General features: G+C 32.1%; 1 protein-coding gene across 1 annotated transcript; it reads right to left on the bottom strand.

The window, feature by feature from the left end:
* Nucleotides 1-9,846: 9,846 nt before the first annotated feature.
* LOC134258051 (uncharacterized) lies at nucleotides 9,847-14,729 on the bottom strand. The gene is made up of 6 exons (XM_062740611.1): nucleotides 13,732-14,729; nucleotides 13,506-13,652; nucleotides 13,261-13,318; nucleotides 13,053-13,092; nucleotides 11,519-11,687; nucleotides 9,847-10,134 (listed from the first exon to the last, which is right to left on the bottom strand). The coding sequence occupies exons 1-6, from the start codon at nucleotides 14,587-14,589 to the stop codon at nucleotides 9,967-9,969; spliced, it is 1,440 nt and encodes a 479-aa protein (XP_062596595.1). The 5' UTR covers nucleotides 14,590-14,729; the 3' UTR covers nucleotides 9,847-9,966.
* Nucleotides 14,730-20,812: the final 6,083 nt, after the last annotated feature.

Here is a 20,812-nt window from a genome sequence, read left to right as displayed (position 1 = left end):
GTCAAATATTTTGGACTAATAGCATAAAAGAGACTGGTCTACATAACTGAATCTTGTTATTACTAATTACTTTTATCATCAATTTTTCTTGAACTTCTCAGACCATACTAAGGAACGAATAGCCTTTCATACTTACTCAGGCGACGCAGTGAAGGGATATGGCGACCATCTTATTTTCAACAAAATCCTCACTAACGTGGGTCAAGGTTACAATTCTACATCCGGGATCTTCACGTCACCTAGAGACGGCCTTTACATCTTGCCATGGAATCAACAAAGCAAGAACTATAATCACTACACCACAACATTTCTCTTCGGTAGAGGTCAGCCAGTAAGGAAACTGCAGAGTCGGTTTGGAAACCCAGCGTCTGACTTCGTAATGATTCGGCTACGGGTCGGGGACTCGGCGTATGTCTGTAGCGATTACAGGAACACATTTATCGGCGCTACCTCCCAGTTCTCAGGATGGATATACGAAGAATCAGAAGGTAATAAATTTGTATTCTTATCGCAAACTTTAAAGGTGCATGGATACAAATTTGAAGTTAATGACTCAATGTACAGTAATCAAAATCGAATGGTAAACGCAGTGGATTTTGAGCAAGGTTTCCGAAAATTAAGATTTCTTCATCGTCGGAAACCCACGGGTGATCTCGTCTTTACTTATCACCCGTGGGCAAACTAGCTGAAATATCGCCGTAAAATATACTAATTTGTTGTTTTTAGTCAACCAATCAGAAAGTTGGAACTCTTCAATTTTGAAAGATACGTTTATTACTTCGCTATTTATGGTAAATATGTTGACGCTCGTTAAAACGTGCGAAGTTTGATTTAAAACAATAAAAGTCAATTCGTACAGGTCACTGACATTAATATCCGTCAGATATTATGAAGGAGTACCTCTTTCTAACTGCAAAATGCACCGGTGAGTGGATTTATCAGCTGTGTTAACTACGGAATGAGTTTTTTTTAATGTTTTTGGCAATGCCGAACATGCATACGTAACGTGAACTGTGATTCGCATCGCGACTCTGTGATGCGGCCAATCAAATGACCCATGCATATTTAATTACATACGACGATTTTTCGGCGAGTTTGCCCACGGGTGATAAGTAAAGACGAGATCACCCGTGGGTTTCCGACGATGGATTTCCTTCTGTTTCTTGAGGAAACAAGTTTCATTACCCTTAGTTGTATGGGAGTATAATTTAATTTTGGTTGTAACGCGTCATTTGATTGGATAAAAAATTAATTTTTTAAAATTGAATTACCTGGGTTGCCTACGTCACAATTATTAACGTCAAAAATGTATCAATCCGCTTGACATTACGTTTTAAAATTTGTAAAAATTTTTAGGACTTGTCTTGTTTCCTATTCTTAATGATTAAAAATTAATTTATAAGGAATGAATTAATTAGCAACTCAAGATTTATAAACTTGTATAACCCGGGTTGAAGCAGTTTAGGTTTTTATTTATAATCCACTTCACAGCTTGGGTTGCTATTTAATTAATTCCTGAATTAAAATCCCCGGAACCTCCACACAACTAATTAGAATACACCTTTTACGATGTCTATTGCTTTACTTCCAACTTTACTCCCAACGTTTGCTTTCTACAATAAATTTATACCTCTTTCCTTAAATGCTTTCTTCTATAATATCAACCTTAAGGATTCGGTCAGTATAGTCTTCTGAAAAAGCATCAGTAAGCAGACTTTTTAAATTTTAAAATAAATAAAGATGAATATAAATAAGCAAGTGAAAACCTGAAATATTAAGACTTGTTCATTGCTGTTTGTAATAAAGCAATGCATGTTCTATTTTTAGATTCCTGTGATGTTCTGTTTCATGGCATTGCAAAAAATGACAATGAAAATGCCACCCTTTTCTATGAATCTTCCTTGATTCCTAGAAAAATTTATTCCGAACTGACTACGGAGTCAAATGGCACGTGTGTTCTCATGTCACAGACGGGTGCTAACAGGGGAAAATTGTCTTATGTACGTTACGTCATTAATGAAAATGACGTCATGAACAGTGTCATTGATGGCAGGCCTGAAAATGACGTCGATGTTTCCTTGGTAACGGTACAAAAGATTAATAATAAAACCAGCATTTAGGTTAGAAACGACAAAACGCGCTGTTATGATTGGAATTCTTTGACGGCGTTTTGTCTCTCGAAAGGTTTGTATCCTGTGAAGTATTATAAGTTATCCAGGTCCAGTCAAGGGTGTACGGGGATTTACTCCGTGTTTTATTCCATACATCCCGAGGCCGAAGGATGTATAGAATACAGCCCAGGGTAAATCCCCGTACATACTTGATTGGACCTGGATAACGAATTAATTTTCTATGTACCAAAATAAACTCTTTGTAAACATAAATCCAATCTACTGTGTCTCAATCTATCGATCAGATTTTCCACGTTCTATACAATGCATCATGACGTCATGTCATTTGTTTTTCATCATAGAAAAAACTATGCATTGTGGCGTCACGTTTTATGTACCCCTCGCTCAAGTCGGATATGCACGGAAATTTACACCCGTCTCTGTTACCAATCAAAGCTTGTGTTACAAGCTACATAGGAAATAAAAGTTTTATGTTCATAAATTCTTCATTGTTGAGATTTGCATATAACTACATTAGTGTTTAAATGTTGTGTTTTATGAAATACTTCGATCATTTGCAATCTTTTAAGCATAAAACTCATTAATGTTAATGCAAAAAGATTCATATATCTTAATATTTGTCTCCTTCTATAACAGAATCTGATTCTGACTAATATACTCAGCAAAAAAAAAAAAAAAAAAAAAAAAAAAAAAAACGCAAATTGTTTTACTCATAAAAGAAAATTTGAAAAAAGTAGATGGAACAACTACCTTTTTAATTATTGGATACCTGTGATCTATTTAAAGGACAACATGGTGTTTTAAACCCCAAGTATTGAATTATTTCCCTTGAATAATCATGTTTATGAAAAAAGTGTTTTTCTTGATTTCTTGTAATTTTTGGGTCTATTTGCGTTCATATTTTGGAATTAAAGAAACAATAAGCACTATCATTAAACCCATATTTAAGATCTAATAACAATGCTGATGCTGCAATTTTACGCCTGAAACGCAACACGGGCTAACTATGATGATAACCGAAGCTACGCAAGAGGAGATTGCAACTGCATTTAGTGCATCAAAATGACATCAACTTGACTTTTCAATTTGCAACATAGGACATGTTTGATTTTTATCACAACATACTCTAAAATAACTTAAATAAAATAAGGTTTAAACTGAAAACTTAGCTTTTCATATAAATCTGAATATGCGTTTCTTTTTTTGTTGAGTATATGTTATGATAACACTTGTATCTATCCTATATATCTATGTTAGAATATTTCTGTCCCCAACATGCAAATTAAATTATATCAATTTGAGATAAAAGATACCACAGAGTCGGACACGTCTGTTTCATACTTGGATATTTTACTTAAGGAATGAAGCTAATTTCAACTTATGTTATACGATATAACATAACTTGGGGCAGTTTACGCTTTATAAACCGCGAAGCGGTTTATAAAAAAGCGTAAACTGCCCCAAGTTTTGTTATATCGTATAACATAAGTTGAAATTAGCTTCATTCCTTATAATTTAATTTCAGTGTAGACAATAAGACAATTTTTCCTCCAGAATAAGGCTTCAAACTGAGCATTATTTTAAAAGTAACGTCAAGCGGATTAATACGTTTTTGACGTAACTCATTGTGACGTAGGCAAGTTATGTTATCCAAAATATTATATGTTCCTCTGAATGATTCAGCCAATGAAATTGCTTGATACAAGTGAAATTAAATTATTTTACGTTTATAGTAATCTAACAACCAAGCTCTATAATAAACGCGATGACGTTAACTTTTCTACCGTCAACTTCCCTTACTTATGCAACAATATACCTTCATCACCTGCATACAGAGTGTATATATTTCAGTTGATACGAGCATGCTCCACGTATGAACAATTTCTAAAGCGAGATAACTTATAGACAAGCAAGTTGATGAAACAAGAATATCAGTAGTCTCGATTAAAGTCACCATTTCTTAAGTTCTATGGTCGATATAATGACCTTGTCAGCAACTACAATTCATCATTGATTCAAATGCTGACTGACATTTTTCATACTAATTGCATACATACGCAGAACAAATACTTACGTATCGAATCAACTGAGAGATAAATTCCGTATGTAGGTATATTGCTACATAAGAAAGAAAAGTTGACGATTGTAAAGTTAGTATCCTAGAGCTTGGTTGTAAGATTACTATGAACGTCTTTTTCAAGTAAAATATCCAAGTATGAAACAGATGTGTCAAACTCTGTGGTATCATTGATCTCAAGCTCATTGGGATTTATCGTATTACATAAAATAGGAATTGCTAGAATTGTTAGTTGCCAATACGTCGTCGATATATCTAAATGTCTACTTGAATGCCACAGCAAATGTGTTTTCTTTTCATGTATAGTATAAGATTTGAGACTTTTCGCATATAGTATAAGATTTGAAACTGCTTTATATGAATACAAAAAAAGTCTGGTAATAACGGGGCACAATTGGTACGAGGTCCATGGGAATTCTAATAGATTGTTGGAAAATCTGGTCTTCAAAAACAACATAGATATTGTCCATCAGAAACTCAAACATCTTTTTGATGTCAACTTCAGAGTACTTTTTTGTACCGAATCAGAGTGTTTTTTAACAATATTGTATAATTTTGCAAATGACCAATGACAATGTTAGTGAATTTACGAGTTTTACATTTTTATTGAAAAACAGCTGTCAATGGCATTGTATAAAAACGTCTTGACTTAAATTTATCTTAGGGAATGATTGTGTATAAAGTTGAAAAGTCGTCCGTAACTAAGCTATTGATTTTTGTAAAATCTTGTGATTTCAAATTGTGGAAAACTTCCTTGGAATTTTTAAGTATCCACATCTGATTCAAACCACTTCTTGAATATATCATTGCACACTACTCTTGAAGTTTCTCCTTCACTACTGTCAATATCTTAATTTGTAAGGAGTAAAAAAAGAGGCTTGGTTGAGAATTTACTGGAACCCGCTATATATCTTTGTTTTTAAGGGTTTTTATGAAGTTTAGAAATCCAAATAGATATGGCAGTTCAAGTTTATTTTGGTTTTTTAGGATATTAAAAATATTCAAAACTGATATGATTTTGAAGAATTTCTTCCTTAGAAAGGGAATGTATGATACAAATATCTCAAAAGATACACATGATTTTGACTCTAAGGACTTTAGATACAGAAAATCTTATCAAAATAAAATTGGAACCGCGCAGCTCGCATCAAGATACTGTGAACATAAAACTGTTAACTATGAATTGTAGATCTGTAAAAAATAAGACTCTTGCTATTTCTGATATGATAGTTTCAAACAAAATTGACATAATGGCTATCACTGAAACTTGGTTGGGTAGTGATATTGATAATGTGGTTTTGCAAGAGCTAGTACCAGAGGGATACAAATGTATCCACATACCTAGAACAAATCGAAAAGGAGGAGGGGTTGCAATGATTTTTTGCAAAAATATTAAGGTAGAACAAATTAAGTCAGACATTGAATTTTCACATTTTGAACATCTTGATTGTATCATTTCTTCTCGTGCAACAAATTCTCGCATCTGCATTGTTTATCGCCCACCTATATCAAAAACAAACAATCTGAAAATGCGAGATTTTTTCGAGGAATGGTCCTTATATTTGAATCAGCATGTCATCGCACCGGAGGAGCTGTTCATGACAGGTGATATCAATTTGCATCTCGAAAAATCTGACGATCCGACTTCCAGACAATTCCATGCGATACTCCAGGAGTATGGTCTTGTACAACACATATCCGCTCCAACTCATAAGCATGGGCACACATTGGACTTCATTATTACACGTGAAAATAGTCATATTTTGACGAATCCCCCTACTGTTGACGACCATTTTCTTTCCGATTTGCGGGGCTTATCTACAGTTGATCATAAAGGAATAAATTCATCGCTATGTCTGTCCAAACCACCTAAAATGCGGAAATCTGTGTCGTTTAGGAAACTCAAAAACATTGCTATTGATAAATTCGGAGAAGATGTCATAACTTCATTATCGAAATATCATCGTGATTTATCACCTGATGAACTCGCACAACGATATGACACAGATATGAGAGCTCTAATTGAGCAACATGCTCCATTACAAACAAAAACCATTGTTGTTAGACCAAATACAGAGTGGTTCTCTGAAGAACTTCGCGATTCAAAGCGAGAAAAACGCAAAGCTGAACGCGTTTGGAGACGTACCGAATTGACTGTACACCGTGACATTTTTCGAGAAAAATGTATCGAACACTCAAAATTGTTGTTTCTAAGCAAGCAGTCGTATTATTCGAACAAAATTATTGAATGTGGGTCGGATAGTAAGAGTTTATATTCCATTACAAATAAACTCATGGGTAATACGAATGAAACACCCCTTCCGGAATGTATTAGTGACAATATCTTATCAAATGAATTCAGCAAATATTTTGTGTCTAAGATTCAGAACATCAGATCATCTTTGTTGTCATCAAATTCCATGAATGACCATCATGCCGATGCACTGTCGTCTGATGTGCCATTTACGGGTGTCCCATTGAATTCATTTGAACCGACGTCTGGTGATGAGATCAGGAAACTCCTATTGTCTATGCCACCAAAATCATGCGCACTAGATGCGGTGCCAACATCGATAATCCGAAATTGCGCTGAACAATTCGTACCTTTCATCACTGAATTGGTGAATAAATCATTAAGTCTATCTGTCATGCCGAAGGAATTCAAACAGGCTATTATTAAGCCATTATTGAAGAAACATAACCTTGAAACGAACGAACTAAAAAACTATAGACCTGTTTCGAATTTATCATTCCTCTCAAAGGTTATTGAGAAAGTCGTTGGAATTCGCCTAGAACATCACCTAGATTCAAACCATTTGCACGATACTCTACAATCTGCATATCGTTCTTATCACTCAACCGAAACTGCACTGTTGCGTGTTCACAATGACATCGCTACCGCCTTAGACAACAACTCTTACGCTGTACTTGTCATGCTCGATCTTTCGGCCGCGTTCGATGTTATAGACCATCAGATTCTTTTCCATCGTCTTGAATACTCATACGGGATATCCGGTTCTGTGCTATCATGGATAAAGTCCTATTTAACTGACAGGAGTCAGAGAGTTTCGGTAGGTGCAACCTTATCAAATGCGGAATCGCTTTAAATCGGTGTGCCTCAGGGCTCGGTTCTTGGACCCCGGTTGTACTGTTTGTTTTCGAAACCTATAGGAAATATATGCAAGCGTCATAAAATGCGGTATCACTGCTATGCAGATGATACCCAAATATATCTCGTTATTGAGCCAAACGAAGACTTGAATAATGTGGCCTCATCTCTTAATGCTTGTCTAGTCGACATAAAACAATGGATGTGCACCAATCTTTTAAAATTAAATCATGAAAAGACTGAATTGATGTTCTTTTGTCCAAAACATAAAATAAAAGACGTTTCTACATTCAATCTTGTCTTTGGAGAGAGCTCAATTAGTGACTCTCCTTTTGTGAAGAACCTTGGAGCCTATTTCGACCAGACTCTAAGTATGGAGAAAAACTGCACTTCAATAGTTAGAACATGCTTCAATAATATCCGGAAAATCGGTCGCATCCGTCCGTACATCACTGACGACGCATGCAAAACCTTGATAAATTCACTTGTGACTTCCCGGCTCGATTATGCAAACTCGTTGATGTATGGCATAAATAAGCAACTTGTGAATAAACTGCAAAAAGTCCAAAATACTGCTGCGCGGCTGATAACTCGTACCAGGAAATCTGATCACGTGACCCCAATCTTGAAAGATCTCCACTGGCTCCCTGTCCAATACAGAAGTCAATATAAAATACTTTTGTTTGTATACAATGCATTGAACAATCGTGCTCCAAATTACTTGTCTGAGCTTCTCAAAATATACTCTCCTTCCAGGTCCTTGCGTTCACAGTGTTCTTTTCTTTTGGATGTTCCTAAAGTTAGAACTGTTACGTACGGCAGTCGTCGATTTGACTACGCCGCCGCCTCACTATGGAACTCTCTCCCTCTGTGTCTTAAAAATTCCAAATCTGTTTCCGCTTTTAAAAAAGGACTCAAAACTCACCTCTTTGAACGAGCTTACGAGGGAATGTAAATATTGTTTTTATAGTGATATATATATATACCTAATGTAAAAGGACACTGAACTGATCTTAAAGTTTTTAATATTTTTTATTTCGTGCTCTAGTGATCGAGTACAGGTTCCTTTAATATTTATTATTATTATTTTTTAAAATGTTTCATAAGTTGTAATTTTTTTAGAGTGACTCCCACGCAACGTAATTTTTTATGGCCTTTTAGTACACATAAAGTCTTTTAGATATCCTATTTTTATGCACAAATATGTATCATGTATTTTTTAAAGTAATTTGTTCGCCAGTTTGTAAGCTTATATCTATTTTAATGTGAAGCGCACTAGAGTGTCATTATTATAATGCGCTATAGAAATTATTGTATTGTATTGTATTGTATTGTATTGTACTCATTATGTAACTCCAACGTGTTGATACAAGTAAAAAGAACACCAAAAAATGGCTAGAAAATAATTGATTATACGCAATTAAAAAAATTAACTAACTAATATTTGGGATGGAGCTATGTGTAGAAATATGTCTTTAATTCTTTACTATATATAAAATACATGTGTATAGACTAATGCAAATCAGCTACTATATATCAATTCCTTCAAATTTGAAAAAAATAATTATAATTGCTGTAATTTTAAAAATGCATAAATTTACGTTTTTAAGGCATAAAGCATATCAGATGACGCTTAACAGTCTAAATTTTATTTTGGTATACAGGCTATCCAGCCTTGAATGTTTGGGTAGCAGGGAAGACAGTTAACGATTTGACAGATAATTTCGAAAAAGCATCAGTTAACGACAGGGGCATATCTAATGAATCGGACGGGACGGTTTACGCTCCGCGGAAGGGAATATATTTCGTGAGTTAGACTGTTCACTCCTCCAACGATACGACTGTTACGTCATCTCTTGTTTCCGGTGATGATATAATCCGTAACCTGACTACAACATCACTTCCGGATCTTCACGCGGTGACCACTTCTATTTTTATTCTTCAATTAGAGAAAGCAGAGACTTTGACAATTAAAATATTTTAAAAGGCGAAATCGGATATTTTGGACTTGACTTTACCGGGTTCATGATTAGACCTATTGATTGAGCTCTAAGATCTAGAGAGTACTTCAATAATTACAGGTATGTTAAAAAGCAGTAATAATTACTAACATTGTGTAGTTTATGAGTGACCTTTTTGAAATTATGATATATTTAAGTGTGTTATAATTATCTGGATTCTGAATAAAAGATATCGTATTTTCTGTCGTGGTTAAAAGTTTCACAATTTGCAAATGTTGATCGTTTGATGTTATAGAGAAATTGTGATTCTAGTAAGATCAGATTTCAAATAAAAATGGGTATAAAAAAGAAATTACTTGAAAACTATTTTTTTTTTTACATTTTCTATTTTTAGAATTTTAATTTTAAAATTGGTCTATTATACCATTATATGTTTCAGTATATTACTTACATAATCAATTCTTGGAAGCCAGTAAATCAATATGGTAAGAAGATGCCAACCGGTTTCCAAAGAATTATCTACACATTTTATTTAAAAAAATCATGAATAAACTAATGACAAAAATACAAAATGCATCACTGATTTATTGAGAGTTCAATATACATGCATCACGTTTTTCGTTTCATATAATATAATAAATATGTTTTCCTATGAAGATAAAGCTCGGACAAACTATTTGTTTGAATTTAGGGTTCATTTGTCTCGAGTGGTTTGTACTCATGTGTCCGTGACGTCATACGATGACGTTTGATGAAAAAGATCACAAACACAGCAAGTCCTACCACCATCACAAAGACAGCCGTTCCGAATCCTGCCACAGCCACAGGTGCCGAGCGTATGTCAACAAAACCGCTCTGTTAATTACAAATTTAAGCATTTTTTTTTAAAAATCATCATTTTAAATACATAACCAAAATTCCAAAGAATGAACAAAGAACGATTTCTAAATTATGAAAATGAAGAAAAATATTAGAAATCCTCCATTCTGCATGAATCATAGAAAATTCAAGCTGAAAGAAACCCCGTTTTTCTCATATGTCCTCTTAAATGGTAATTGTGACGTATTGAATTTGGAACATGGAATTCTCTTACAGGTAATTTACAGCACACACGTCTCCTTTAAATAGTTTATGAAATATGATTTTTCAAAGGATTTTACAAAACATACCCAAAACTGAAATGGGAAATGGCTGTGGAAACTTTTTTAAAGGAGAATTATCCCTGTAGTAATTTATTTTGAGACTTTTTCTGCTCTCAACATTTATTGATATATTTATGACGTCATATATTCAGAAGGGTCCTATTTCATACTATATATTTCTCATGATTCATCACATTCTTTAATTCATGCTTAATCAATTTCAACATTTTTTTTTTGGCTTTACCATGAAATATTTTCAAAAATCATATGAAATGTTTCCTCTATATATTTTATATCTGAATTCATTATCTTTTGTCATGTTTGTATATTCATGACAGGTTTTTTTTTTTTCATTAAAAACTTTTAAAATACATTCTAAAATAAAGTGATAAACATGATAGGAAATGAAAAGTAAAATATGAGGAATATTTTTATGTCATAATTATATGCATTTTAAATGATATAGTTAACAAGATGTGAAGGAAAAGTGTGATATGATGAAATTATTTCTTTATCATATGTATATACTTCTAAATAATGTGATAAACATGAAATAAAAAGTATGATATGAGGAATATTTTTCTTTGTCATACATTTATATGCATTCTAAATTATGTGGTAAACATGATATGAAATGAGATATATGATATGATAAAATTATTTCTTTGTCATGTTTATATACATTCTAAATAATGTGGTAAACTTGATATGAAAAGAATGATATGAGGAATATTTTTCCTTGTCATAATTATATACATTGTAAATTATGTAATAAACATGATATAAAAAGTATGATATAAGGAATAAATTTCTTTCTCAAACTAATATCTATCACATTTAGATGCATCCTTTATTATGATATACACATGACAAAAAATGAAAAATATGATTTGATGAAATTATATCTTTGTCATATTTCTATACATTCTAAATAATGTTGTAAACATGATATGAAAAGAATGAAGAATATATTTCTTTGTCATAATTATATGCATTCTAAATAATGTTGTAAACATGACATGAAATGAAAAGTATGATATGAGGAATCGACGGAAATTTATTTTATCTAAAAGATTCATTTTAGACAGACCGCTTACCCCTGGGGCCTCGTAAGCGTCAGTCTGGGCCGTGGGAGGGGTGGCGATGGGTAGTGGTTCATCATCAATCATAAAAACCATGTCACGTGATACACAGGTATTGTTCTCGTAATGACACATGACCTTTAATTCATCTACGTCATCAACAAACCATAACCATGGTTTAAAGCTGAAATGAAAATATAAATCATGGATCAAAGCATTCTCAATCATAAATACATTGTTTACAGGAAACAAATATTTTTATAGCTAATTAGACTGTAAGTTCAATAAATAATATTCTGTATTTCCGAGAATTGATGAGGTTATAGATGCATGATATACACTGTACAAATGGTAATTTAGAAATACCTGCATGTTCCAAATGCCAAAGTGTATTTATCATTATGATCAGAACCAGAGAAACTTATTTCTTTACAAAATATTATAATTAATTTATAAGCAAAAATTTTATATATGATAAAAAATGTTCTCTTTTAATTAATACATCTCCGTAACATTTTTATTCAATTTCTAATTGTTTTTAGAACACAGTTTTGATATGATGGAAAATTAGTATTCATATTGTGTGCTTATATTTTTCTTTCTAATGTTTTCCTTTTGGGAAATTTATATTGACCTGACAAATAATCTATACAAATGCAAAACGTTTAATGTAGTGAATTCTTCATCCTTTCTCTCATAAACCTTTCATTTTTTTGGCATATTTTGCTTACGACTTTTGGACTTCCTCCCTAAGCCGTTTTTAAGAAAATAGCGTATAAAACTGTTTTTGTGTTCTTGCAAATTTTTGCTGTTCTTAGGCCTTTGCAGTTTTGTCAAGGACTTACAAATTTGTTTTGAGGGTTCAAACAAGTTTCATGATCTGTTTTAATTTCAGAAAAACTTGGATAACAACAATTTTTGATTTTTTAAAACTAATTGTTTAAATTTTCACTCATATTTCATTAAAAAATTGTTTACATTAAAAACCCTTTACTTAAACTACCCCCGATATGATGTTTATCACATTTGTTATGTAACTAACATTTCATTTACACTATCAATGCATTTACTACAGGTACATAGGTTATATAATTTTTGTTAATTGAAATCATCTTTTAATGTGTGTAAAAGTAAAAATAACACAAATATATTGAAATAAAATTTTAACAACTCTAGGGGATTTTACTCAATTTACCTCCATTTTTAACGCATCTGATCCCTTGTTTTCCTCTCATGTTTGGGAAAGTGGTCACATGTTTCAATTCATTAAAGATTCATATTTCAAGTTTAATGTCATTGAAAGGACTTTTGAACGCCCCTCGTATTTTTACTTGCACTCGTTTTTAATTGAAATCAAAATTTTAAATTAATAAACTATAATTTTCCTTAAATCCACTTATAATTATCTTGTGCTAGTAATTTTTTATAGAATATATTGTTAGAAAAACTATGACGTAATAAATGTCGTAATGCTGTGAAATATCATTAAAACATAAAAACTTTCAAAACTTATTACATTTGGTAAAAACCATCTGTACTTAAAGTTTACCTTAATATCATTCCATTTACACTATCATCATTTTCAAATGCTGTATTCAAATAAAAATAAAACATGTAAAAAAACAAAACCCATTCTACTTTTGATCAAAAAATTAAAGGACATAAATTGATGTAATAATCTCTTGAAATTTTCTTTATCTCCATCTGTTTCATATAAATAAATGAGTATATAAATAAATTGTTGGAAAAACTTTCACTATATATATATGCTTCAGTAGTTCGACATTGATCATTTTCAAATGCAGTATTTAAATCCTGTAAAAAGCAAAACCCATTCACTTTTCAAGAAATCACTACATAAAATTGATGTTACAATAATTTTGATTGAAAAACCCCCACTAGAATACATTAACTATACATTCATTTATAATTTTTATAAGGTTATCTGTTTATTTTTCGACTTTTTTGTTTAATTTAAACCAACCGAGAAGTAAAATAATACCTGTTTATTGTTCTCTTTTCTCAGAATATCCATTAATGTCACGTGTAAAGCAGCAAGGATTTGTGACGTACATTGTATATCCGATGATGACGTCACTTCCCTAACAGAGCACATCAATCTTACACTCTCAAACATAAAGCTCAGTCTCTAAAGGGAATAAAATTGTAAAATTGATGAGCTTTTTCTGAATTGAACAAACTGTTATATTTATAAGAAATAAACTTACCGGTCCAATGGAGCATGACTCAAAGTGCTGGACAGCGCTTTGTAGACATTTCAAGGAGACTTGATCGCAAGCCTCGGCAAACATGGCCGAATTCATAACCATGTCGGCTTTCTCCGTCATCTTAGCACGGAATATATCAAATTCATCTCGAATGCACCACTCACCGCTTGCACAGTTTAGCAATAACTCGGTCATTACGTCATCAGAAAACAAAACGTAATACAAATCCCAGATGTTGGCAATTTTCACCAAACTTGGTAGGTCGTCATTACAAAGAGACTGTAAAATGTCTCTTGCTGCACAATTCTGAGTAACGTCTGTCGACTTGAGTGTTGCTGTGCTTGATAAGGTATTGGTGTTTGGCGTACTGTTGTCAGTGGCAGAAGTCTTAGAAAATATATCTTGAACTTGGCTTTGTAATGAAGCGCCAGTATCGTTGGTTATAGATCTATTGGCGTTATTTAGAAAGGATAACAAGGACTGTAAATCGTCATCATTTGAATCACTTCCTCCCGTTCCCTCAGTCGTCATGGAGACGGTCCAGTTGAGAAATGCCTGTGACGTTGAAGTTGAACTGGAAATATTTAAAGTGAAAGTAGTATTCGAATTGATCGTTGTTGACGGTGACACGTTTGTCGATGTAAGTGGCGGATTGGGTGTGGTGGAGGTGTTTGAAGAATCCACATTCTGTTCCTTCTGTAAATCGTTAAAAACTTGCTGAAAGAAACTCTCGTCCCCTGTGTCTTCGTCACAAACAACAATCGGCGGATCCAGAAACAACAATCCTATAAAGTAAACCATCCACATTCTCCGGCGCGGATCCAGTAACAAAACTCTTATAAAGTAAACAATCCACATTTTCTGGCGTGTGTCTTTGAGTATTAAGGGGTAAAGTAATAAAGCATTATAAATCCTTACATAACATGTCGGTTGTTTGTGCGACTTTAACTAAATGCGTGATATCTAAACACACTTAGAACATGAAGAGCAAGAGCAGCAATGAAATCAACTTGAGATGTTCATACAAATTTTTTATTGACAAGACAGATCAATAGATGATAAAAACAATCCATTGATTTGGTTCTTTATACTTAGCATGATGTACGTGTAAACAATACAATGTAAGGTCGCTTCTACTGATTATTACACATTTTCTGTCAAAATAATTCAGCGCCGATGTCTGATGTCATTAATACTAGTAATAATTTATATTTGCAGAGACAAGTATTCAAACTTTAAATTGTTTCTTGTAAAAAAACAACTTTGATATTTTCTCCTTTAATCGGATAATATTGATTTCACCTTGACTTTGGGAGAGATAAAAAGCGTTCGAAAAGAAAACGTGTCGCCTCAATCAATTCCACGACCACTAAGTCTCAGCGATGACACAGTGAAGTCTTTGTAGAGATTTCACGTGCGGCAACACATGGGTTTAATCACAAAAACCTGCACAGTGTACAATAATGCTAGAGCATTGACTTGGATTTCTGGTTTATATTATACATCTATGGCATGCAGTTTGCTGATTTTGAGCCAAATGGTCCTATGCTTTTATATATATCATAAAATACAAATGTAAAAATATAATTATCAAATTTGTCCCAAAATAATTTTTTAGATATTCAAGTGGTAGTTAGAAGAAGATTTCCTCATAGCCATTTTTTTCTCTAATCTTTTACCCTTAAGGTAGGATTCTTATCTGTTTTCTGACTAGATGAATTATTCAAAGTATATTTGCACATATGTCTTATATATTTAGGTTAAGAAATTTAAAAGACAGTATTTTTCTTTCCTCGTCACAATTGTACAACTTTAAATAGAAATGGTAAACTGCGTTTGAAATCTAGCAGGAACTACCATAAATCTGGAATTTTTTATGTCGATTTTATTTTGCGAATCTGGGTTAAAATGCTGTTTATTAATTTTTACGTTTCAAAATTTGCGAATGACCACTACTTTGTTTATATTTTCTTAATGTTGAATTATTTTTAAGTAAAATATTTTTGCGAATGCAATGAACTCGCAAATTTGCTAAAAATTTATCTACTGCAAAAATTTCCATTACGGTATATGCTTGGCGGATGGTGGGGGATGAAATATCTACTTTTCTGCCTCTCAAAATCATTATAGAAATATGAAATTAGTTATATATAATTTTTACATAATCAAAGACTTGAGGAACTTTTCAAATGTAAGTTAAATTAAAAATAAGGGAGTCAAGTTTCAAAATATATCAAATACGAGCGCTGTTCAATAAATAATGTCCTGAACTCTATGACATACAATACAGATACCATATGACATTAAACTTGACTTTCATTCATTATTGAATCTTTACTGAATTTATAACAGCTTATGTGACCACTTTAATTTCATCGCATAGTTTCATCGTGAGAAGTTGGGAAACAAGGGCTATTCGAGACACTGCATTATAAATGAATGGTAAAGAATCAGTAAACTAGAGTGAAAATAAAGGCTACATTAAAGCTGCTGTAATACTTGTTAATAATCCCAAAGAAATATTCACTGTCACAAATATGTGTCATTTACAGCAACCGGTGCCTGTTTTATAGACAAATGAGCAGGTGGATTTCAACGATAAAAAATTATATGATGGGCATCAAAAATGGGTACTCCCTTGCCAACAAAAATTATAACAACTTATGCACTGTTTGCCAAATTTCAACAATTAATATTTGATTAAGTATGATTGACTTTAAGACACATAGCAGATTTGATAGACATCATATCGGGCGAAATTTACACTTTTTTTAAAGAAACGTTTGACAGTAAAAAAGCTTGGTACTCAAAGGTCATCCTATATTTTGAAAAATGAGTAAAAATGACAGCGTGTACGAATGTCTTAATTATTTTAAAATATCAGTAATTGTAGTTATCCACGTTTGTTTTATATCTATTGCTTAAAATCATCAAAACAAAATTTACCATAAGATGTACTTGATAAAAACGGCGAAGGTCTGACAAAAGCAAAGGTATGCAAGAGCACAAAGTCAGGTTTATATGCAATTTTCTTAAATATTACACTGTAGCGATATTAATTGTTGTTCAAATTCATAATTGGGGAGACAGTTTAATATCTGAAGGAGTCTAGAAAGCAATTTTTTGCAAAAAATTGAAGTTTATTAGAGGAAGGACCCAGAATCAGGAATCCACTACATTGAACGTCTTCATGACAGCGTCCATACCCGCATGCCCTGAAGAGTAAAGGGGTTTTCGGGATAAACAGAAAGTTAATGTTTTTTCACATTAACAATATTTGCAAGATCTTTGACCTTTTGACTTGTTTCTATTACCAAACTTGAAAAAAAACCCAACTTTTTAGAAGTCAAAAACAAGTTTAGGAAATCATTGGATCTGCCATTTTCCAGTATACTAAGGGTCATACCAAAAAATGAGTTCTAAAAACAATCAGAAATTGGATAAAAAATGTTACGGACATGTGTTTGAATCAAAAGAGATTAATAAGTAAAATCATGAAGACTAAATCATTGAAGAGCGTCATTTGCTTCTATCGGAGAACCGAGGACATTATTTATTGAACAGCCCTCGTTAATATGATTTTTCAAGCAAAGTAGAATTAAATTAGCTTTTAAAAGCTTCCAATCTAAGAACAGATTTGAGGCAAAAATCCGAAATAAGTGTTTTTTCTCATTTAGTAAACAATAAAAAAAAATTGTTTTTGTATCATTTTGTATTTTTATGTGACAACTTTAAAATATGTGAAAATAAGAAAAAATTAAATAGAGGAAGAAGATAAAAGAAACTAATATATCCTAAAAATTAAAGAAAAATAGAGAAAAATCGGATGAGTCAATTTCCAATTTAATAATATTAATTATGTCGATTTGGTAATATCATCTTATAAGACCTATATGGTAGTATTTTTATAAGCAAAAGGAAAAAAAAATCAATCTTTTGTAAAACAACTATAGGGATCGCATGATTGGCAACAGTAATTTTTTTATTCTTAATGTCCAGCGAAAAGTTCGTGACCTTGACCTAACCTTACCTCTAATACAAAAAGGACAAATTTAATCTCACTGATACTATCACTTAGTGAAATCGTCTTCTTGATTCTGTGAAAATTTCATTAATTAAATACACGAAATATAAGTAGAATCCTACCATAAGTACATGTAGAACCCATTTCTCAGGGGTAGCCAAATTTACCCCTCCTTTTCTTCTAGACAATCAATGTTACATTTTAAATGAAAATCACAATATATTTCTAATGAAAATTAGAGTGATGTGCAAATTTAGATCGTCACAAATCCACTTAGATATTGTCAATCAGAAACTCAAGCATCTCTTTGATGTCAACTTTAGCGTACTTGTGTGTGCAATCAGAATGTGTTTCAACAAAATAATATTGTAAATGTCCAATGACCAGGTCAGTAAATTTACGAGTTCCATTTTTATTGAAAAAGCAGCTTTCAATGATATAAAAAGTCTGGACTTTAATTTATCTTCGGGAATGGTTGTATATAAAGTTGAAAAGTTGTAATTTTTTAAGCTGTTGATTTTGGTAAAATCTTGTGATTTCAAATTGTCCAGAAGTTCTTTGGAATTTTTGAGTATCCACATCTCATTCCTATCACTTCATGAATATATTGTTGCACAGTTCTTTTGAAGTTTTTCCTTCACTTCTGTCAAAATCTTAGTGAGGAGTAACGAAAGAGGCTTGGTTGAACATTTTCTGGAACCCGCAATGTATCTTTGTAAGGATTTTATGAAGTTTCGGAATCCAATATGTATAGGGTACTTTAAATTCATTTTAGCTCTGTGGAATGTTAAAAATATTTAAAACTGACATATAATTTGGAAAAATTTCTTCCTTAGAAAGGGAAGTATGAGTATAAGTAGGATTACCACTTTTAGAACTAAATCCAAATTCTTCTAAAATACAATTTATATAATGAGCCTTACAAACGAAGACAATGTTGTTACCTGCTTTGGCGGCAGGGACCAGTACGAACTGATAGTATAATCTCCTAAATTCTTTTTTCACCTCTGGATTAATGAGTACAGAAGGATAGATGGTTTTCATATCCCCCCATCTTCTAATATGCGACATTAACATGGGTCTGATACATAAAGTCCATTCTGACAAGGTGTCAACGTCTATTTTTTCACATCTGGCCCATCGTCTGGAGTAATTTTCAACAGAATCTACAATATTTATGAAATTCCGCTGCCAGTTGAAGGGTCGGGGTTCCCTATATTTAGGACTTTTTAAAATAAATAACCTCAGGCCCTCATTAATTTTTTTTAATATAGTTTATCCAAAATAAGATTTGATTCAATGATCACCAGCGATCTTGCAACCAAAAATACACAAAAGAACGAGTCACATATGGTGTTTCAACATTTATTATAGTTCCCATGTATAATAAATTACATGTATTTGTGCATTTTTAATCTATGCATCACAAAACCATATATATATATAATATTTAAAATATTTATTAACATACAAAATCACTTCTCAAATGATGATATAATTTAAGTTAAAAACAACTTTCAAGCAACTACTGGCAAAACTAAGCAACAATAAACATTCTTTCAATGAAAGGAAGCAGGGAGCTTCCATTACAGACATTTTAATAACACACTGTAAATCATTTTCACCCCACATAAACAATGGGTGTTATAAATAAATGAATAATTGTTGTGATGGTGTAAATGCATATGTGTAGCAAAACTGAATGGCACAAAATTTTTGGGAACAAATCAAAATCAAGAAAATAATTTTAAATTGACCCAGGATTACCAGAAATCTGATGTAGAGTAAAAAAGGTTGAATAAAATATTGTGCCAATTTTAGTTTTATATATAATTACAAAAATATGATTGTTTTTAATATTGAGTTTTCATGACAAAAGAGCAACAATAATAATAGAAGAAAAAAAAATACAGTGATTGAGAGAAAACTGAAAAAAAATATCAGAAAAGGAAAATATGTGATATGTTTGCTGGCAATGGATTCAGACATTGTAAAAATATAAATAATCTAAATTTGTTTTCCATAGAATACAGGAAATGTTATACTATGTTTGAGACATAATTCAAAGCAAATTATCAAAAGAAAAGATCCCCCCCCAACAAAAAAACGACTCTCTGCCACAAAAAAACCTTTTGATTAAAATCACAAACAGAAAACAAGGATATAATCAAATACAAGCAAATATGGACCATGAAAATATGTGATGATTTATCATTTTTAAGAGTTGTCTTTCTTTTTTTCCTAGCAAGGGTTACATGTACTCCACCTTAAATATTTTGTAATAAATAGATGACACCATTGTGACTTTTCCAGTTAGCACAGATGTAACTGTACATACGTATATACAAAAATGCATATGCAATCCATAATACAAATACCCATATATATATTACATGTACAAATTATCATGTACAGACAAATTGAAATAACAGCTAGTCTTTATAATATCAAAAATAATACAAAATATGAGACATCTAAAAATTCATTCAACTCCACTACATATTTTGAATTTAGATAATTATAAAAATGGCAGATACCAGTGGCTTAAGTACTGCAGCAGTACTTTTTTCCGCAATTACTATGTACCCGGTTTTCTCTACTTAATATAAATGTAAATATAATGAACAAACAAAAATAATTGTTTTCCAAAATAACCCCGTGGAAAAAAGTACGTCTAAGTAATCAAAGTACAATTTTCTCTATAAAAATTTCAACAAACAAAAAAAAAATCTTTTTCCAAAACGGTGGTTGAGCAAATACAGTCAGTGGTTTTATACTTGAGGCAAAACGGAATTCAATGATCACAAGGGCACGTAATGGGTAACAACAATTATCAAGGGAGTCCCTATCACTCCCCTAGTAAACAACAAATTACTCTATAAAGCACACACACAGTCTCAATCCGAATAAAAAAACTCGGACAATGAAGAGCTTTCAAAAATATTGATGTCTGAAATCAAATTTAGATCGATTTATTGCATGAGATGCAATATACAAATGGAAGCAATGGGAAATGCAAACTAAGATGTTAAAAAGAAGAAATAAATTCAGATCTGA

This window comes from Saccostrea cucullata, unplaced genomic scaffold (assembly GCF_032062105.1).
Source record: "Saccostrea cucullata isolate Sc308-1 unplaced genomic scaffold, CSIRO_AGI_Scuc_v1 ctg875, whole genome shotgun sequence".
Taxonomy (NCBI): domain Eukaryota; kingdom Metazoa; phylum Mollusca; class Bivalvia; order Ostreida; family Ostreidae; genus Saccostrea; species Saccostrea cuccullata.
This window is presented reverse-complemented; position numbering and strand designations above follow the sequence as displayed.